Below are 17,520 nucleotides of genomic sequence, written 5' to 3'. Positions count from 1 at the left end.
GGCAGTTTCTATTTTACTGTCTATCCCATGTAATGTTATGTGGGGTAGTTTGTTCAAATTCTTAGAGGGAGTGGAGTCGAGTGGAGTGGAGTGATAAAATATTTGTGTTCACGTAGCGGGTTTGAAACTATATAGGTCAATTATAATTTAACCCATTTAATTAAATGGGTCAAACTCCTCAATCATAACACACTAATTTCGTATTGGGTTTGCAGACTGTGTCGAAAATTATAAGTTATAAATGTCACGTGTCGGGTTTAAATGGTGTTGAGACATGGGTAAAAGATTATAGATGTCAACCCCTAATTTGACTCATTTAATTAAATGGGTCAAAGCCTTCAATCATAACTTGCTGATTTCGTATTGAGTTCATGTTGAATTTGTAGGTGGTGTAAAAAATTGCCAGCTTTAAATATTGCTAGGAATACTACAACTTTTACTATAAGTTCCTACTTACAAATTGATGTGCAGTCTACATCAGCTGTGTAACAGTCCACGTGACATTTATCATGTTGGCCACCAAAATGTAAATTACCCATGACACTCATTTTTATAAAATGTAGACTACTACATGAGTTTGTAAAGGAGTTGCAGTAAAGGAAAATGCTATATGCATCTCCAAGTCCACTCTTTAACGTGACAGTAAAAATCACCATCGAATCTAATGATAATTTTCATTTTCACGTCAACAAACGTTCACTTAAAACTTAGAAGTTCATGTATTATTTCCCTGTAATAAAAACTCTAATACCCGAACATTTTCCGAGGGAATGTAGTGAGTGGCATAGGTAATCCAATAGCCTAAATTAGAACGTCAGTTCGTTAAAAAATTATAATGAGCTTAAGAATTGTAATAGCTTTTCATGGCGCTATTCGAAACACATGTTGATACAAGTAGACAAGTTGAAATTGTTTAACACATTAATTTTACAGCATTCAAAGCGTATGACTGGTAGTAACCCAGTACAGTTTCGATGAATAAAAAGTTGTGTTTGTCTCCAGAAAATACATCCAGCGCAGATACACAACAGCCGCTAGCATTCAAAGGCCTCTTCACTACTCTAGTAAGCGCTTGTGCTTACACCAGGCGATAGCAACCACGTATAAAAATACACTGCCAGTTGCACCACCCCCAACGGTCCACAGGAACTGCGGCATCCCCGCTTTGGTCTCATCGAACAGCTCAATCGTGATATTCATGCCAAAAATACCGGCGACCACGACAAAGGCACTCAAAACCAAGGTTGCTGTTGTCAACATGACCCCCATTTGCAGGAGATGATTCTGTTTGTCATCCAGCATTATGTTAATGTAGTCCTCCGTGTCGTCGACGTACTCCCTCAGCTTCGAAGCCACAACCACCAAAAATGATTAGACTGTAAAATTAGAAATTTTAATAGCATCCTAAACTACAATAAATGAGCTTCAGAACTATATATAACAAACTTATCAAATTTTAAGTGGAATTGGTGTATTACTTATAGGAGTAGAAACATATATGAATGCATTAAGATCCCCAAAAAAACCAATTTTTCTTTAGCTAAAAGTTCCTTCCCATATCAAATGAAGGAAGAATGGGGTATGCAACACAAATTCATTTCCTACCAAAATAAAAGTGCAATAAACATCAAAATGTGAAAATTATCTGCCTTCAACCAAGCAACACCTTGAAAGGGAGCACAACTTGACTTGGAAATCTAAACTATACTGTGCCTTTGATGGCATGTCAAAAAGAACACTTACCAAAACTCCCCCTGGAATTTAGGAAGCATATGTTTGACTAACTCTTCCTTGCATTTGAGAGGTAACAAAGACCAAAGGAAATTCTTTCTGAATTATCTAACTACTAGTTTAGAAGTTAGTTTTGTTACATCTCAATTTTTTTTTAATAATATATTAAAAAAAACCTCCCTAAAACTTTGACTTTATTGGCACTGTCTAATAATAAAAAAAAGGTGTATTTTCAATTAAGTCAGTCAGTCATTATGCCAAACCAGGCAGGCCTCTTAGAGACAGAGAGTATTGCCTTCTGTTCACAAGGGTAGACCAAAGGTCATAGGTAGATAAAGTCTTTGATGGTGAATCCAAAAGTAGATAGTGCAGCACTTGCATTTAAGAATATGACCGACTGCTTTGGCGACCATCATCATCGTTGTCATCAACATCATTATTAGACAAACTCATTATGTTGAATTATGTTGTTAAGTGAAACTGATATATTTGATGAGGTGAACTTCAACTAGGTGGACTACCTTATCACTTTCCAGTTCCCACATCATAAGGCTCAAAGGACAAAAGTACATCAAGGTTTCCTTGGATGATTATTTTTATTTTCTTTTAAGTATGTTCCACCTATACTGGTATTAGGGTATGGGTTCAGGTGTTGGTCTGTCCACAATTTGGAAAGCAGACATCATGTGAAGTGTCAACCTAGGTATGGCAGGGTGAAGGACGAGGCAGCATACGGTGAGAGAAAGAGAAAGTTCATAGATGCAGTTCCATACCGTGGATAGTTTGTTTAGCGTGCCATCAATTTGCACAAAGTATGCCTCCAATAACATTTCAAGCTCCTCCACATCAAGGTTTTTGCCTGTAGCACTGTGAGTAGTAGTACTAGTACGGGTCCCATGGCTGTCTCTACTAAGTGCATTACGTGCACCAAAAACTTGCTCTTGGGAGTTGTCAATGTTTCGAAGTTCACCTTTGTAACTAGCAGAAACCCCACCTGCTTCTGGTGAGATTTCAGCAGGTGTCCTAACAAAAATAACATGGGGCATCTTTAGCATGGCAGATAAAAACGAAGTATTCGAAAATAGGCATGGCTATGACTACAATGATACTGAGATCATTACGTGCCTATCATCCTTGTCTGATTGAAGAACTTCATCATCCATTTCGTCATTCTCACTCAGAGAGGAACCAGAAGAATTTTCAAGCTGTTGAATCATCTTTTCAGTAAGATACATCTCAGCCATATCTTCATCATCATCTAGCAAGTGTTCTAGTTCATCCCTAACCTGGAAATCAGCATGAGAGCACCATAAATCAGAAGCACCTCAAAGGAACTCATTCATGTGTGCTTTTTGACTAAATGGATGAATGATGTCATCTCAACTATACATATGCAAGCACAGGTTCATAAAATCATGCCAACCCACTACAACCATAGAGTAATAATAAATATTCCTAGTGATTCACAATCTTAAAACTGCTCAACCTTTTGAACACGTCCGGTAATTGCGACCAAACGGCTTTTAATTTGGCGGACGCGCTCCAAATTGAGAGTACTAATCTTTGAAGTCAGCTTGTCTAAGGCTGGATGAGCCTCCTGCTCCAATGTCTTTGCCTGATTTTGAAACACATATGATAAAGAAATAAGAAATAGTAAACAAGACTGAACAAGACAAGAGCAAAAGAGAAAGAATTTTTTTTGATAAGTAAGAGCAAAAGAGAAAGAATAATCCATTGGACTAGAAAGAAGATGCTTACTTCACTTTCCAAGCAACTGCATGCAGCCTCAAGGCATGCTTCCAGAGCAACAAACTCAAATGGAAGAACCTTCAATCCGTCTTGATTGTCGAGGCCTTGTTTCCCCTCTGCCTTGTCTTCCTCATCCTGATCCTGATCCTGAAACTGTGGAAACCCTCCAGAGAAATCTTGAGGACTACCAGTCCTTGATTGTGGCTCTCCCAAATCATACAAATTTGACCAGTTTGGATTATCACCACCGTTCTCCTATACATAACATACACCAGCAAACCCAAAACATTAAAAAAAAAAGAAAAAAAAAAAAGCAAACTGATTTAATACAAATTATACACGTTTTACTGGCTTGGTAATTCGATTCCTATTAAGCAGAATCACTGTCCCTCAAATCACCGCAATTAGCCACCCACACACAAAATTGAGGCAAAAAAAAAAAAAACTAACACAAATGCCAAACCAAAACATATAAAACCCAATAATTACACAACCAGACAAACAACCGATACACAAGAGCAACATACAAACCGAAAAACATAGAGAATTTGGGGTTAACTATCAGAACAAACACACACAACATTACATTACGCAACAAGAGCAAAAACCCATGTACAGAATCAACATAAGATTGAAAAAAGAACGAGAATTCAAGGCCCGAACCTGCGCAGTGGTGGCGTTGTAGTGACGCATTAGCCGCCGCTGGAGCTCCGCAACAAAAGGGGTCACAGATGGGTCCCGAGAGTTGAGCAACAGCACCTCCTGGGCGGTGATGATGGCCTTGATGTGCTCCAGGTTGATCACGATGGCTCGCTCTCGACCCAGCACAGTCGACGGGTACGAGAGAAGCGGGTCCAGGATCCGAAGGTCCCGCGCTGGCAGCCCCGTGCGCCTCATGATGGCGTGCTTGCCGGCCTCGATCACCTGTGCTTGCCCCATCGCGTCCACCACCAGCCAGGCCCGCACGCCCGTGCCCTTCTTTCGGTGGCCTCCGCTGGCCGGAAGGGTCGAGGCCATCCGGGACGGGTCATGCTCTTCCTCAGACTGGGGGAGACCCGACCTGGATGGGTACGATAAATGACCACCCGGTCCGTTCCTCATGGCTCGCCCCAAACTCTCAGTTGCTACGACGCTACGACGCTACGAGCGTGACTCAGGCCGCGTTTGTTTCTCACCGGATAATGCAAATCACACTATATATATATATATATGCCTATGGCCAACAGTTAGGAAAATAATTTTTTTTTTTTTAAAGGAAAATTTTAATAATAACTTTTGCTCATTCATCACTTTTACAAGGAAGCATTAAAACCTTAAAAAATATCAATTTAAGATATCTATCTTTTAATTTTTTTTTAATTTTTTTTATTTTAACACTCTTAGAATTTTCTGTTAAATCCTGTAAAATTTTCAAAATATCCATTTTTTTTTTTAGGAAAAAAAAAGAAAAAAAATTGCAAGGATGTAAGTATTTGTCAGAATTTAACGAAATTTGTAAAAATGTCCGTGCTTGAATCTTTTAAAACTTTTACAAATTTTTTTTAATTTTTTTTTTTTTAATTTTAAAAAATTAGGGGTACGAAGCTTATCCAAATGTTTTTTATTTGCATTCACGACTTTTGGAAAGAGTCGCTAAATCAAGTTCTCATTTAGGTAAAGGAAGTATAACTACTTTACCAATAGTTGAGACCCAATCGGGAAATGTTTCGGCTTATATTTCTACTAATGTAATTTCGATTAGGACAAATATTCTTATAGAGTAATGATTGAATACCACCCAAAGATACAACTTTTCACCACATTGTCTATGTGGCAAGGTGGTTCCCTACTACTTTTTGAATTTTTTTATTTTTTAAAAATAAATTAAGGTAGGGGACTACCTTGCCACATAGACAAGGTGGTGAAAAGTTGTATATTTGGATGGTATTCAATCATTACTCATTCTTATATCTATTCAAATCAAGATTGTGTAACGCTTACTCTCAAACTATTTATTTACACAGTAGTGATATTCTTTGTTTCTCTCTTTATTTTTGGATTCCAACAAAACACGTCTTCTACAACTACAAAAAGAAAGAATATTTCTATATTGCATTTATCTCAAATTATAATAATTAAGTAAGATTATAATGTAGAATAAGATTCTAATCTAATTAGAATTATTAAAAAAAAATCCACTCAGTTAGAATTGTGATAGGATTTAACGAAAAATTCTAACCGAGGTTTGAAATTGAAAAAAAAATTTAAAAAATAAATACTCTAAATTGACACTTTTTAAAATTACTGTCATAGTCATATCTACTGGAAAAAGAAGTTATAAAAGAACAATATTAGACGGTGTTATCATGTTATAATAATGGACATAGTTTCTTTCTTATTTTTTTAAAAAAAAATTTGGGTTTTAACCATATTTACAAAATTGTCATGTGATATTAAGTATTAGAGAAGAATTTACTTTTTTTTAATGGCATTAATAGGGTCGGAGAAAATATTATTAAAAAAGAAAAAATATTTTTCATATGTTAAAGGGACGTATGATAATTTTATAGATCAAATTGAAAAAAAAAAATTCGGAACCAATTTGAAGAAAACCTATCATATAATATTTTGAAGCATGAATATGCATGTAGTGTGCATTGTGGAGGTGGGAAGATTAATTTGTCTAAGTAATCCTATCCCACTCGAGTTGCAGACCTGCTCCACCTTCCAAGTTGTCCTTAGCTTTATAATTATGTATTTGTAATTAGCTTTGCTTCAATTACATATATATATATATATATATATATATGTCCGTAACATCATGGCTCATGAGGGATGATTTTCTAGAATTAATTAAAGAACTTTAAGGTGAGTGAGTTTTGGAGTAATGGCCCATCCAAATATTTAAAAATGGAGTCTAGGCATCACGAAGGTGGTTTTAGTCTAGATTAGTTTGGTCAGAAAAAGAAAAAGAAAAAGATGATGTAGGATTAGTTGATAAATTATTTATTTACATCCATGAAGAGTAAAGCTTTATATCATATTTTTGTACCACAAAGTTAACGTGACAGTTTTAATTAATCTTTGATTATTATTATTATTTTTTTTAATTTTTTCTTTTCTAATAAAAACCGGCTCAAGAATTGGTTATGACTATCACGTCAGTATTGTGAGATAAAAATATAGTAATGCTACATACAACATAAACGTACATTTCACAAATATCTTATAATTAAAGCTGATGTAGCAGGGTCTAGTAGTTATTAGATCAGCCTTTGGTAAGAAAAAAAAAATTGAAAATTCCAAGGACTACTAAACCTTGTCTCATCAGCTTTGTGGGATATTTGTAGAATGTTTGTATGTATGCAATGTAGTTTTTAGCGTTATTATTGCATGATTAATTATGGAAAGAGTAATGCTATATATCACACTAATATCTAACAAATATTTTATTATGCTGAGGTGTCAAGGTCTAGTAGCTATTAGATATATATATATATATATATATATATATATATATATATATTAACAAGAATTGATTCAATGGTTCATAGACTCTGTTACGTTAGCATAGTGAAACTGGTTTGAACTCCTACATACCAGTTTGCATGAAATTTGTGTAACTTTAACATAAAGTAATGCTAGAAAACATACTTTATCTCACTACTATCTCACGTTCTTGACATGACAGTGCCAATCATCCGACGGTCCATCAAATCTGCCATGGATTTACATATATATGTCTAAACCTTCCCATTTTAATCTGAAAAAGAAAAAAGAAAAAAGAAAAACTGTATAGCGTTATTAACCAGCACCGGAATTAAGCATTTCAGATTGATGTCCATGAATGATCATGATATTGATGATAATAACAAGCAGAAGTAGCAATCGATCAATGGGCTCTCTCCGGCCGGCGTTCGATCACTAATAATATTATAGCAATTTCTTGCGTTTATAGTAGGCAATAGCAAAGACATAAAAGAATATCATCCCGGTGGTGCCGCCCCCGACGGTCCACAAGAAATTTTTCATGCCCGTCGTCATATTTGGATTAGTGAAGAGCGGGATATGGATGTTCATGCCCAGAACGCTTGCTATTACAATAAACGTACTTATCACGAGGGTTGCTGCCGTTAACATGACCCCCATTTGCAGGAGCTGGTTCTGTTTGTCGTCCAGCATTATGTTGATGTAGTCCTCTGTGTCGTCTACGTACTCCCTCAGCTTCCAACAGACAGCCACCCAAACAGAGTTTATATATACATATAGGATGAAGCTTGAAATAAAAGAAAACCAATTTTATGCTTTATTAACAATATATATAATAAACATATCAAATTTTAAGTGGAATTTTGTAATATATATATATATAGTTACATTACTTTGAACAAATTTTTAATGATCATATAAGGATGTGCCACATTTAGGTCTCACAGATTTAAACGGTAATTACATTTTTTTTATGAACTACTGACCATCGTCAATATGTCATTACGAATTAACTGACACCCTCACCAAAAGATAGCATTGAACTACCATTTACATACCAAGACCTCTTTACGTTAAGAAATCTCGTTAAATCGGACGGAATATTCTATTTTTCAAAGTTAAATTTTGTTTAAAGCCAGAAATGTCCTCAAACAGTAAATTCTTAACACACACACACGAAGATGATAAAAAGTCTGGAGATTCTAGGATAATATGATGATTTATACTTATTTTCTTTGAGTAATGCTATTTAATAGATAGCTATACTACTACCATACAATTAGGATGCCGTGGAGGTAAAAATCAGCCTTTGTTTTTTATTTTTTTAGCAAAGTGTATGTTGATCCAAAGGCTGATTTTTATTGCCACGTTATCAAATTATATGACAGTTGTATAACAGTCAACTAAATAACATTAGTATTATACTTACCAAAAAAAGAAAAAGAAAAAGAAAAACTAAATAGCATTACTCATTTTTATTATTTAAAGATATTTATATCTATTATTATAAATATACAATTTTTTTTTAAGTAAAAATATGAATATTATTATGTTGGTTTAGAATATGCTCCTCGGTCTATCATATAACTGTCTTGTATATCTATCAATTATAAGTAGAATACAAAGCAGTAAAGCACTGCTCACCAAGTGTGCGAGTGACATATATTATCAAACATCTGGTGATCAGCGCAAGTCTCTCAACTAAGATGGACTAGCTACCTCAAGTCCTCAGTCACTTCTACTATCAGAAGGCTCATCAAGTTCTTGAGATGAGAACATTTCTTTTTGAATTAAGTATGAAAAAGAGAAACCCTAAAAGAAAATGGATTGGAGTGGAAAAATGGGGGCTCACATACCGTGGATAATTTGTTTAGTGTACCATCAACTTGCACGAAGTATGGCTCCAAGATCATTTCAAGCTCCTTTACATCGAGGTTCTTCTCATCCACACCACTCGGAACAGTGCTTGTATGCTTCCCATGGGGGTAATTGTCATGGTTTTGAGTTCCAGCTTCATAACTAGTGGAACACCCCTTAGCTTCCAATGAGATTTCAGCATCCATCCTAAACAAATACAACGGTAAATTCTGTTAAGAGTATAAGACAAAGATAAAAATCCTTTAAGATAAATGAGATTTGTTTTTGCTGAGTGAAGGGATTTGATTAAGTGGTAAAGACGCTAGTTACATACTTACATCCTAAAAAGACTAGTCAGTTTTGGAGAGTAATTTCTTAGAATTTCTTAGAAATACTAGTTTCACCTAATACTGTAATGTGACTATCTTTATAAACCATTCACATTCAGTACCATATGGCGTGGTGTTACTAGATCCTAGAGAAAAACGCGAGCCACATTTGAACTATCATTTCAAAATGACTCATCAAGTTGAAACTTTCTTAAAATCTCTTATAAAACTCAGTTTTACATAATAATTAGGCAATGTAAGACTTAACACTCATGTCTATCTTTTTAAACCATGAAATCTTTGTGGGCTACTCCTCAAGTTTCCAATGTGGGAGATGGGTGTTACAGTAGTCCTATCGGACTTTTCCCTGCATGTCTAACACCGAACCATGCACCCGTAAATTCATTGTCTCAATTTTCTTGATTTCTTCCTCTGCCTCTTTCAATATTTTCCATTTAATTATAAACTTCTTCATTCTAGATCCATGTGTGAGCAGATGGTAAAGCCAGAACAGCTTAAACAGTGGCATTCATAAGATAAAATTATGGTGATGATGGTATATATATATATATATATATATGTGGACGTGCCTGTCGTCCATGTCTGATTGAGAACCTTCATCAACTATGTCATCTGTCTCACTCATAGAGGAAGCAGAAGAACTTTCTAGGTGTTTTTGAACCAACTTTTCAGTCAGATACATCTCAGCCATATCGTCATCATCATCTAGTAAGTGTTCTAGTTCATCCCTTACCTGAAGATCAACATGAGCATGGCCACAATTAACATCAAATATGCAAAGATAAGAACAAATTATTTTCATCTCAATTCTTAACTAATAATCAACCTTTTGAACCCGTCCTGTTATTGCAACCAATCGGCTTTTAATTTGGCGAACACGTTCTAGATTGAGTGTAGTAATCACTGAAGTCAGCTTATCCAAGGCTAAATTAGCCTCTTGCTCTAATGTACTTGCCTGGTTAATTTGGAGACAAATAACAAAATAAACAAGAAGTTAGATAACATAAATATATTAAACTGGTTTGGAGACAATGCAGTACGGGACTGACATTTCATCCAAAAAAGACGGAAAAACTTAATAGATGAGCTAACTTGTCGCAGTTTGGTAGTTGTTAATGTTGGAAGTCACTTTTTGAACTTTGGAGGCGAAAATGCAAAAGTGATCATATTTCAAGGGAGTAAAGTACATATATTTTCCTCCGATGGCATTTTGGAAGTTTAGGTGGTTAAAAGTCATATGTGGTGCACGTGACTGACATTCTGTCCAAAAAGACGGAAAAACTTAACAGAGGGTTAACTTGCCATAATTTGGTAGTTTGTAGGTGTCGAATGTCACTTTTTGAACAACCGTTAGAAAAACTATAAAATTGTAAAGGTGGTTTAGTTAAGATTGTCGTTAAACATATCATAGATTGAATTTTGATGGAATAAATTCCTGATTCTATTGGTAATATTATTTTGTTAGAGCAATCTGTTCTATTTTCATGATTGAGTAATAAAAGTGAAACAAAATAAAATTAAAAAAAAAAAAAAACAACTTACATCACTTTCTAAGCCACTGCAAGCAGCCTCTAGGCATGCCTCTAATGCAACAAATTCAAATGGAAGAATCTTTGAACCATCTTGACTCTCAACATCATGCTTTCCTTCCACCTTACATGACTCATCTTGATCCTTAAACTTTGAAAATATTTTGGAGAAAGTTTGAGAACTACCGGCCCTTGATTGAAGTTTTTCAAGTTCATATAAATCCATCCTATTTGAACCATCACCATTTTGCCCCTATAAAAGCATGCATCAAAGAAAGCACATAAAGAAATAACAAATTAGTACAAAGATGGGAAAAAAAAAAAAGATCCTCTCTTCAAGTTCCTTAAAGATTTCTTAGCTTATAAATCAAGTTAAATTTGTAACACACTCAATTTTCATAGAAAACAAAAATCACTACTTTGATTGTTGCATTACTATTTACAAGTACAACCCAACGTAGTGTACAAATTTTAATCCCAATATTAACCCTAAAAAATTTAGAAAAAAGAAGAAGCTATGACAAAAGTTTAAAAGGTAGAAAGAGTTTCACGTAGCTCATCTAATGTGGTTGAAAGAAAGAATGTACAGGTGGTGACGGTCAGCAGTTATTGTCTCTAATTGCTAATTGTACCTTCTGTCTAGGGTTGGCAGCAACTTATTGGTGGTTATCGATTATTTATGCCCAAATCGCACCGCGGTAACCGCCTATTAGGTATGTACCTATTTTTGGTGTTTTGAGCTTGTTTTAGATGATTTTGGATATGTTTTAGTGTTTTGGGATGAAACCTTCTACCAGAATGAAGTCATTTTGTTTTGGTATTAAATAGCAAAACGACGTCGTTTTGCTATATATATATAAAAGGTAGGCGATTAGTGGTTGTTAACCGCCTCTGCCTACCTTACCACCGCTAATTGCAATGCCCTAGGCGATTAGTTGGGAAAGGGCAACAGCTCACCTTGGTCACACAGTTAGTGACAGTTTACGGTTAATAACCGCCCGTCTGTACAGTCTTAATTGAAAGTAAAGCTATCACGATTTAGAAAAAAGGCTAATGAATCTGGTTTATTAGTCTAAAAGACTAGTCAATGTTATTGAATTCTTTAGATTCACTGATAAACACCAATCTCATATAAGAAGAAACCAATGTAATACTTTGCACCCATATATGGTACATCATCACACCACTCCCACTCAATGTGAAAATTAACTTTTTCTATTCTTATAATTTTTCATACTTAAATCCTTGACATTTTTGTCGGGGCTCACATCATATTGTAATGTTCAAGCGCCACTTGATATTTTTAGGTTGCTCTAATACTATTTGTTACAACTCAGAAGAAAGGCTATTCACGCATGTGCTATTACTCTAAAATAACTAGTTAATGTTACAATTATAACTCCCTAAAATCACTTATGAAGCCTAATTTTATTTTAAAAAATAATATAAAACTTAACACTCATATAATAAGTACTACCCATCCAATAAGTCAACTCGTTATTGAGAGAGGGAGAGAGTCGACTCAGGTCAGGCACTAACCTCTTTCTTACTAGGCCCTCAAATTAATGTTCTTTGTTGCAAGAATTTGTATATGTGGAGTTAATAATCATTGTGATGCTGGGGGCATGAAAGGTACGTACATGGTATTTGCAAAGAAAATGTTGAAACACGTGGCTTATATTCTTTCAAGAATAGAGAATAATACTAAAATATCAATATAGTGGCCAGTTAACGGAGCTTTGTTTGCAAATACCATGTACCTACTATTAGGTTGCGGGGGTGCAGGAGCAATGCTCCTGTGGTACAGTACATAGTATTTTGAAGTTTTTTAACATACGTTTGTACAATTAGGGTTTTCTTATAAATATGTTATGATGTAACTGTAAATCATATACTGAAATATAGTCGTACTATTGTGGATCTAGACATATTGCTGAACCACGTAAATCTGTGTCTTGATTTTCTCTTGCTCTCTCTTTTTGATTCTACATTATTCATAATAATTGTGTATGGTAACAACAGATAATAAATAATCTTGATTTAATTTCATTGATTTGCACATGAATTTAGGAAGAAAAACCTTCTTCAAATCTCTTGATTCTTTCTAGAGAATTGAAGGTGTAATAAATATTTGTTGGTTCCTAAGAATTTTAAGATCGAGTTAGAAAATAAAGAGGAATTGATGGGGACATGAGACGCAAGCTACATATCACATGTGTGTATGAACGTCAACATTAGAAGATGTTACGTGAATGAATTAATAGATATGTAACGAGATTTATTAAGTTTTAAGGGAATTTAGACCCTTAAATTTTAAGAGAACCTAAAATCTTTTTTAAATACAAAGTTTGAGAATAATTATGCATTTAACCCTAAATTTTTGAATTAAAAAAAAGAACCCCTAAATTTTAATCGGTTTCTGGTTTTGGTTGACTTCTAAGGGGAAACGGGCTAAAGATTTCTTGCACAAACCAAACAATTGGAAATGTCTTCAACAGTTTTTTTCAATATCTCGAACAAACGAATAAAATTTTAATAATTTTTCTAAACTTAAAATATTATTTTCTTCCGTCAAAATAATATAACCTCCATCTTTCAACAATTTAAAAAGTACTGATAATGTCATCCTTTCGTCGGTCAACTATACCCTAGCCTCAAATCTGTGTCTATCCGCTAGAGCCAGCACGACACGCGCCCCTCTATGGTGTTTGCCGGCTTCTTCAGGTTCTACCGTCTCAAGCCACAGCCTCGTCGGACTTCATTGCCCAGTGCGTGGCCAGTACGTGCTAGGGATTTTTTCCCTGGGTAGCCGCGCGTGTGGGCCATGCTCCGTCTTCCAGGTCGTGACTGGTGGTTCTTGGCAGCCGCTTGCTGCAATGGGGTTCCTACGAACGGCGCGTGGTCTACACGCGCTGTCTCCGGCGACAACAGTCTCCCTCGACGCTGGATCTGTGATTTGGTGTTTTCTGTTTGGGTTTTTCGGTGTTTTAGTAAGGTTTTTGCAAGTCTGTTTGTTAAATTTTCAAATATTATTGGACTTCTAATGGCTTGATAGCTAGATCAACCTTCTTTCTTTTGTTGTGGTGTTTTATTGTTAAAGAGTGGCTCATATGTCTATTCCTGTAATATTTGGTATTTGTAGGTAGCACCCAAGTCAAACAAATTTCTGGCTTAGTGTGTAGGGTGTTCTGTACCTCTATTCACTGTATTTGTCTTCGGGCGTTTGATATATCAATGAAGATCGGTTTTCTTGTAAAAAAAAAAAAAAAAAAAAACTATACCCTTTTAATTTTGTTTTTTTAAAAACAAATAAAAAAATACAAAAAATCATCAGCCAAAAAGGTCCAACCTGGGCTCTGGTGACTTGGTGGTGACGCTCGAGTAGCTTCTGTAGCTCTTCAACAAAGGGTGTGACAGACGGATCATTTGAATTCAACAACAGAACCTCTTTGCCTGTAATTATTGCCTTTATATTCTCTAGATTTATCACTATGGCCCTCTCACGGCCCAGAATAGTTGATGGGTACGAGAGTAGTGGGTCCAGGATCCGAAGATCTCGCCTTGGAAGGCCCGTTCTCCGCATGATGGAATGCTTCCCAGCCTCCAGCACCTGGGCCCGACCCATTTGGTCCACCAACATCCAGGCCCGGATCCTAGTCACCTTCTTCCGTTGCCCGGTGGAGGTGGCCCGGGCCTGCTCTGGGCTGTCGCCAATTGAGCTGGAACTCGACCTCGATTTCTGAGGACTATAACCGCTCATCATCTCCATTTCTTCTGTGTCTCTCTCCCTCATGAATGGCTTTTATAGTTCAAGTACGAGGAGAGGGAGTCCCAGGTTGCAACTGAACAACAATATAGTACCCTGTCTGGATAATATGTTTGTAAAAGGCATGTTATTGAGGAAGATAGTATCTGAGGCTTGTTTTGTGCTTGAATTAAAATTTGGGCAACAATAGGTTGGTCAACTCTTTTTCTACTTAAAAAAAAATAGGTTGGCCAACTTGCCACATATATTAAGTTCGGACGTGTAATATTAGATAGTAATGTTATTCTTCACGCTCATTTATTATACTGCTGGCATGACGTATTTTAAGTGTCAGTTGGTATGAATTGCATATGATAATAAGTGTGAAGAATAATATTATTTATCCAAATTGCTGCACTAATGTTGTGGGAATCAATTATTATTACTATTAAAATAAAACCACTTATTAGCGACATTTATTTTATTTTATTTTATTTTATGAGTAACCCTAGTGAGAGAGGAGAGAGTCCAATGAGCCACCCCCTTTGAGTTTTGTTTTTCAATATCTTAATTATCTTGTTTATAATAAGAGAGGAGAGAGTTGGAAGGATAGAATAGGGTTATCTCCTGTTATGTAGTCAAAATTGTCAAATCAATAGTTATCAAAAGCTTAAACTAATCATTTGAGGATCACGCCGTTTGTTCTGTCTTCTTCTTCTCCATTCAAAGTTTCTTCCATTATTCATGTGGGAAAGGCAATTACGAGTAAGTGGAGAGGAAAGATTTCCAGAGATTCTTATCTCATTCCATTCCAGTGGCTCGACCAGTAACTAATGGCGAAAACTAAAAAATCCATGGTTTCTCGGCAGAAGTGAACCCCATTTGGCCCAAGTTGCTGCGAAATCGAAAAAAAAGAGGCAGTTTTTCGGATAGCTTGCTCATAGTGCCCCTGCCCATTATAAATTTTGGTCTTATTAATAAGTTTGATTTCACAAGGCATGAGATGTGGCTCTGTTATGCTCTGTTTATCGAGCCTAAAAACAGAGGAGGATAACCATAGTCATGCCACGAACTTAAGATTGGGCTTTCCTGTAGAACATGGCCTATCAGTGACTGTAAAGTATAAGAACTCCCTAATTGAAGCTATATCTACTAAAATTCTGGTCTTCTCCCACATTCAGGAGATGTGGGAGAAGAGAGACATGGGAGAGGAGTGAGCTGTGATCCTCCTCTGTTTTAGGCTCGATAAACAGAGCATAACGGAGCCACATCTCATGCCTTGTCCGAGGACATTTTGGCACGACTCGGTAGCGATCTCATATCTTGCGCCACGGGATTCCTTATCTTTATTTTCGCCAAGAAGGCTAAAACGTACCCCCCAAAAAAAAAAAACACAGATTCTTTATCTTAAACACACGTACTGAAATCCCATGGAATCTCCAGTTGGATAACGGTTACAAGGACTCTGAAAACCAACCAGTACATTGAACAACGCCCAAGTGGTTATACACACATGTTTCAGGTACTTTCTTCTCTCTTCTTCTCTTAGATTTTCTGCAAAATGTGGATCCGAGCAACGCAGAAGCACAGCACAAAAGCACCATAGAAGCACAGCACAAAACCATTTTTTCTTAATGTCCCAGCTCCTTCGGTCTATTAAGAAACGGTTTGCTATGCAGAAATTTTTCCTCAGGCAGAGATTGAAAAATGCAAAACCAAATTTCTCTTGATTTGAATGGGTAGAATGTGGATGACGGCAGAGAAAAAGAGAGAGAGAGGGGGCTCCGTGGTGCTCCACACGAATGCTTAAATAATGCTTAAACGGCATGAAAAAGAAAGAGTTAAATACAATTCACCTCTCAAAATTGTATTCCTTTTTCAATCTTGCCTCCGATCTTTAAAAATTTGTAATGTGTACCAACGAAATTTCCACATGCCCAATCTGTTAGGCTTTTCCGTCTGCTCTAACAGAAAGGGCATCACGTGCGTAGTACGTGACTTTTTTGATGCTAACGTCTCCATTTTACTCTTAGGGTTAAATATAATTCACCTCCCCAAAGTTATACCCTTTTTTCAATCTTGCATCCAAACTTTAAAAAATTTGTAATATGGCCAAACGAAGTTTTTCGATTTTTCAATGTAGTCAGTCTATTAGCAATTTCTGTCATACCAGACGGAATGGGCATCACATGCTCCTTACGGAGCACATAATTTTTTTTTTTTTTTTTTTCCAATTCGAGCTTCTACATTTTATCCTCACCTTCGACATTGACCTATACGGCGGCAATGACCGTGACGCCTATGTCACGTCCAGACCCGTCAACCAAGACGAAGAGAACCTTGACGCCATGGACAACGAGGTCGCCTGCAAGCTCGCCTCATACCCCGCCCCCAAGTCTCTCCGCAAGGAAATGCCTTGGGAAAATAAAAATTCATTATGCTGAGGTGACAACTAAGGTCTAGTAGCCATTATATATATATAAACAAAATGGTTCATACACCCTATTACGTCAACATAGTAAAATATTGGTGTAGTATATAACATTTCTCTTAAGGCATTTAAAGAGATGCATGTTAATAGGGACAGTGATTTCTTGCAAACCAGTATTTAAAAGTGATATGTATCATTTAGCATATGAGAAATACGTGTTTTTAATAGCTAGCGGCATGCGCTTCTCACATGCTTTTTTAATAGTTTAATTAAAGGGCTCATGTCGCTTTTATAGAAGCTGTTTTGAACTACTACATACCAGTTTGCAGGAAATTTGTGTTACTTTAATATAAAGTAATGCTAGAAAATACACTTTATTTCACAACTATCCCACCTAGCTTCCTAATATGACGGTGCCAATCATCCGATGGTCCATCAAATCTGCCATGGATTTACATATATATGTCTAAACCTTCCCATTTTAATCTGAAAAAAAAAAAGAAAAAAGAAAAACTGCACAACGTTATCAACCAGCACCGGAAGCATTTCAGATTGATGTCCATCAATCATGATATTGATGATAATAACAAGATCGATACAATATATTTATATATATATATATATATATACACACACACACACACAACCAGAAGTAGCAAT

The 17,520-nt window shown here is 36.0% G+C and overlaps 2 protein-coding genes across 3 annotated transcripts; both read right to left on the bottom strand.

Annotated features, from left to right (window-relative positions):
* Positions 1 to 818: 818 nt before the first annotated feature.
* Positions 819 to 4,648, bottom strand: LOC133881699 (magnesium transporter MRS2-3-like). The gene is made up of 6 exons (XM_062320703.1): positions 4,144 to 4,648; positions 3,490 to 3,735; positions 3,218 to 3,346; positions 2,857 to 3,017; positions 2,505 to 2,754; positions 819 to 1,344 (listed from the first exon to the last, which is right to left on the bottom strand). Exons 1-6 carry the CDS (start codon positions 4,579 to 4,581, stop codon positions 1,057 to 1,059), a joined length of 1,512 nt encoding a protein of 503 aa, XP_062176687.1. The 5' UTR covers positions 4,582 to 4,648; the 3' UTR covers positions 819 to 1,056.
* Positions 4,649 to 7,098: 2,450 nt separating this feature from the next.
* LOC133882217 (magnesium transporter MRS2-3-like) lies at positions 7,099 to 14,599 on the bottom strand. Of its 2 annotated transcripts, XM_062321335.1 has the most exons (6): positions 14,034 to 14,598; positions 10,698 to 10,937; positions 9,982 to 10,110; positions 9,725 to 9,888; positions 8,805 to 9,012; positions 7,099 to 7,683 (listed from the first exon to the last, which is right to left on the bottom strand). In XM_062321335.1, the coding sequence occupies exons 1-6, from the start codon at positions 14,475 to 14,477 to the stop codon at positions 7,393 to 7,395; spliced, it is 1,476 nt and encodes a 491-aa protein (XP_062177319.1). In that variant the 5' UTR covers positions 14,478 to 14,598; the 3' UTR covers positions 7,099 to 7,392. The 2 variants fall into 2 exon arrangements, with proteins under 2 accessions (XP_062177319.1, XP_062177320.1); XM_062321336.1 differs by lacking the exon at positions 10,698 to 10,937 and having other exon boundaries at positions 14,034 to 14,599.
* Between the last annotated feature and the right edge of the window lie 2,921 nt (positions 14,600 to 17,520).

This window comes from Alnus glutinosa, chromosome 11 (assembly GCF_958979055.1).
Source record: "Alnus glutinosa chromosome 11, dhAlnGlut1.1, whole genome shotgun sequence".
Classification (NCBI taxonomy): Eukaryota; Viridiplantae; Streptophyta; class Magnoliopsida; order Fagales; family Betulaceae; genus Alnus; species Alnus glutinosa.
Note: the sequence above shows the minus strand (reverse complement) of the source record. Positions and strands in the feature narration are given on the sequence as shown.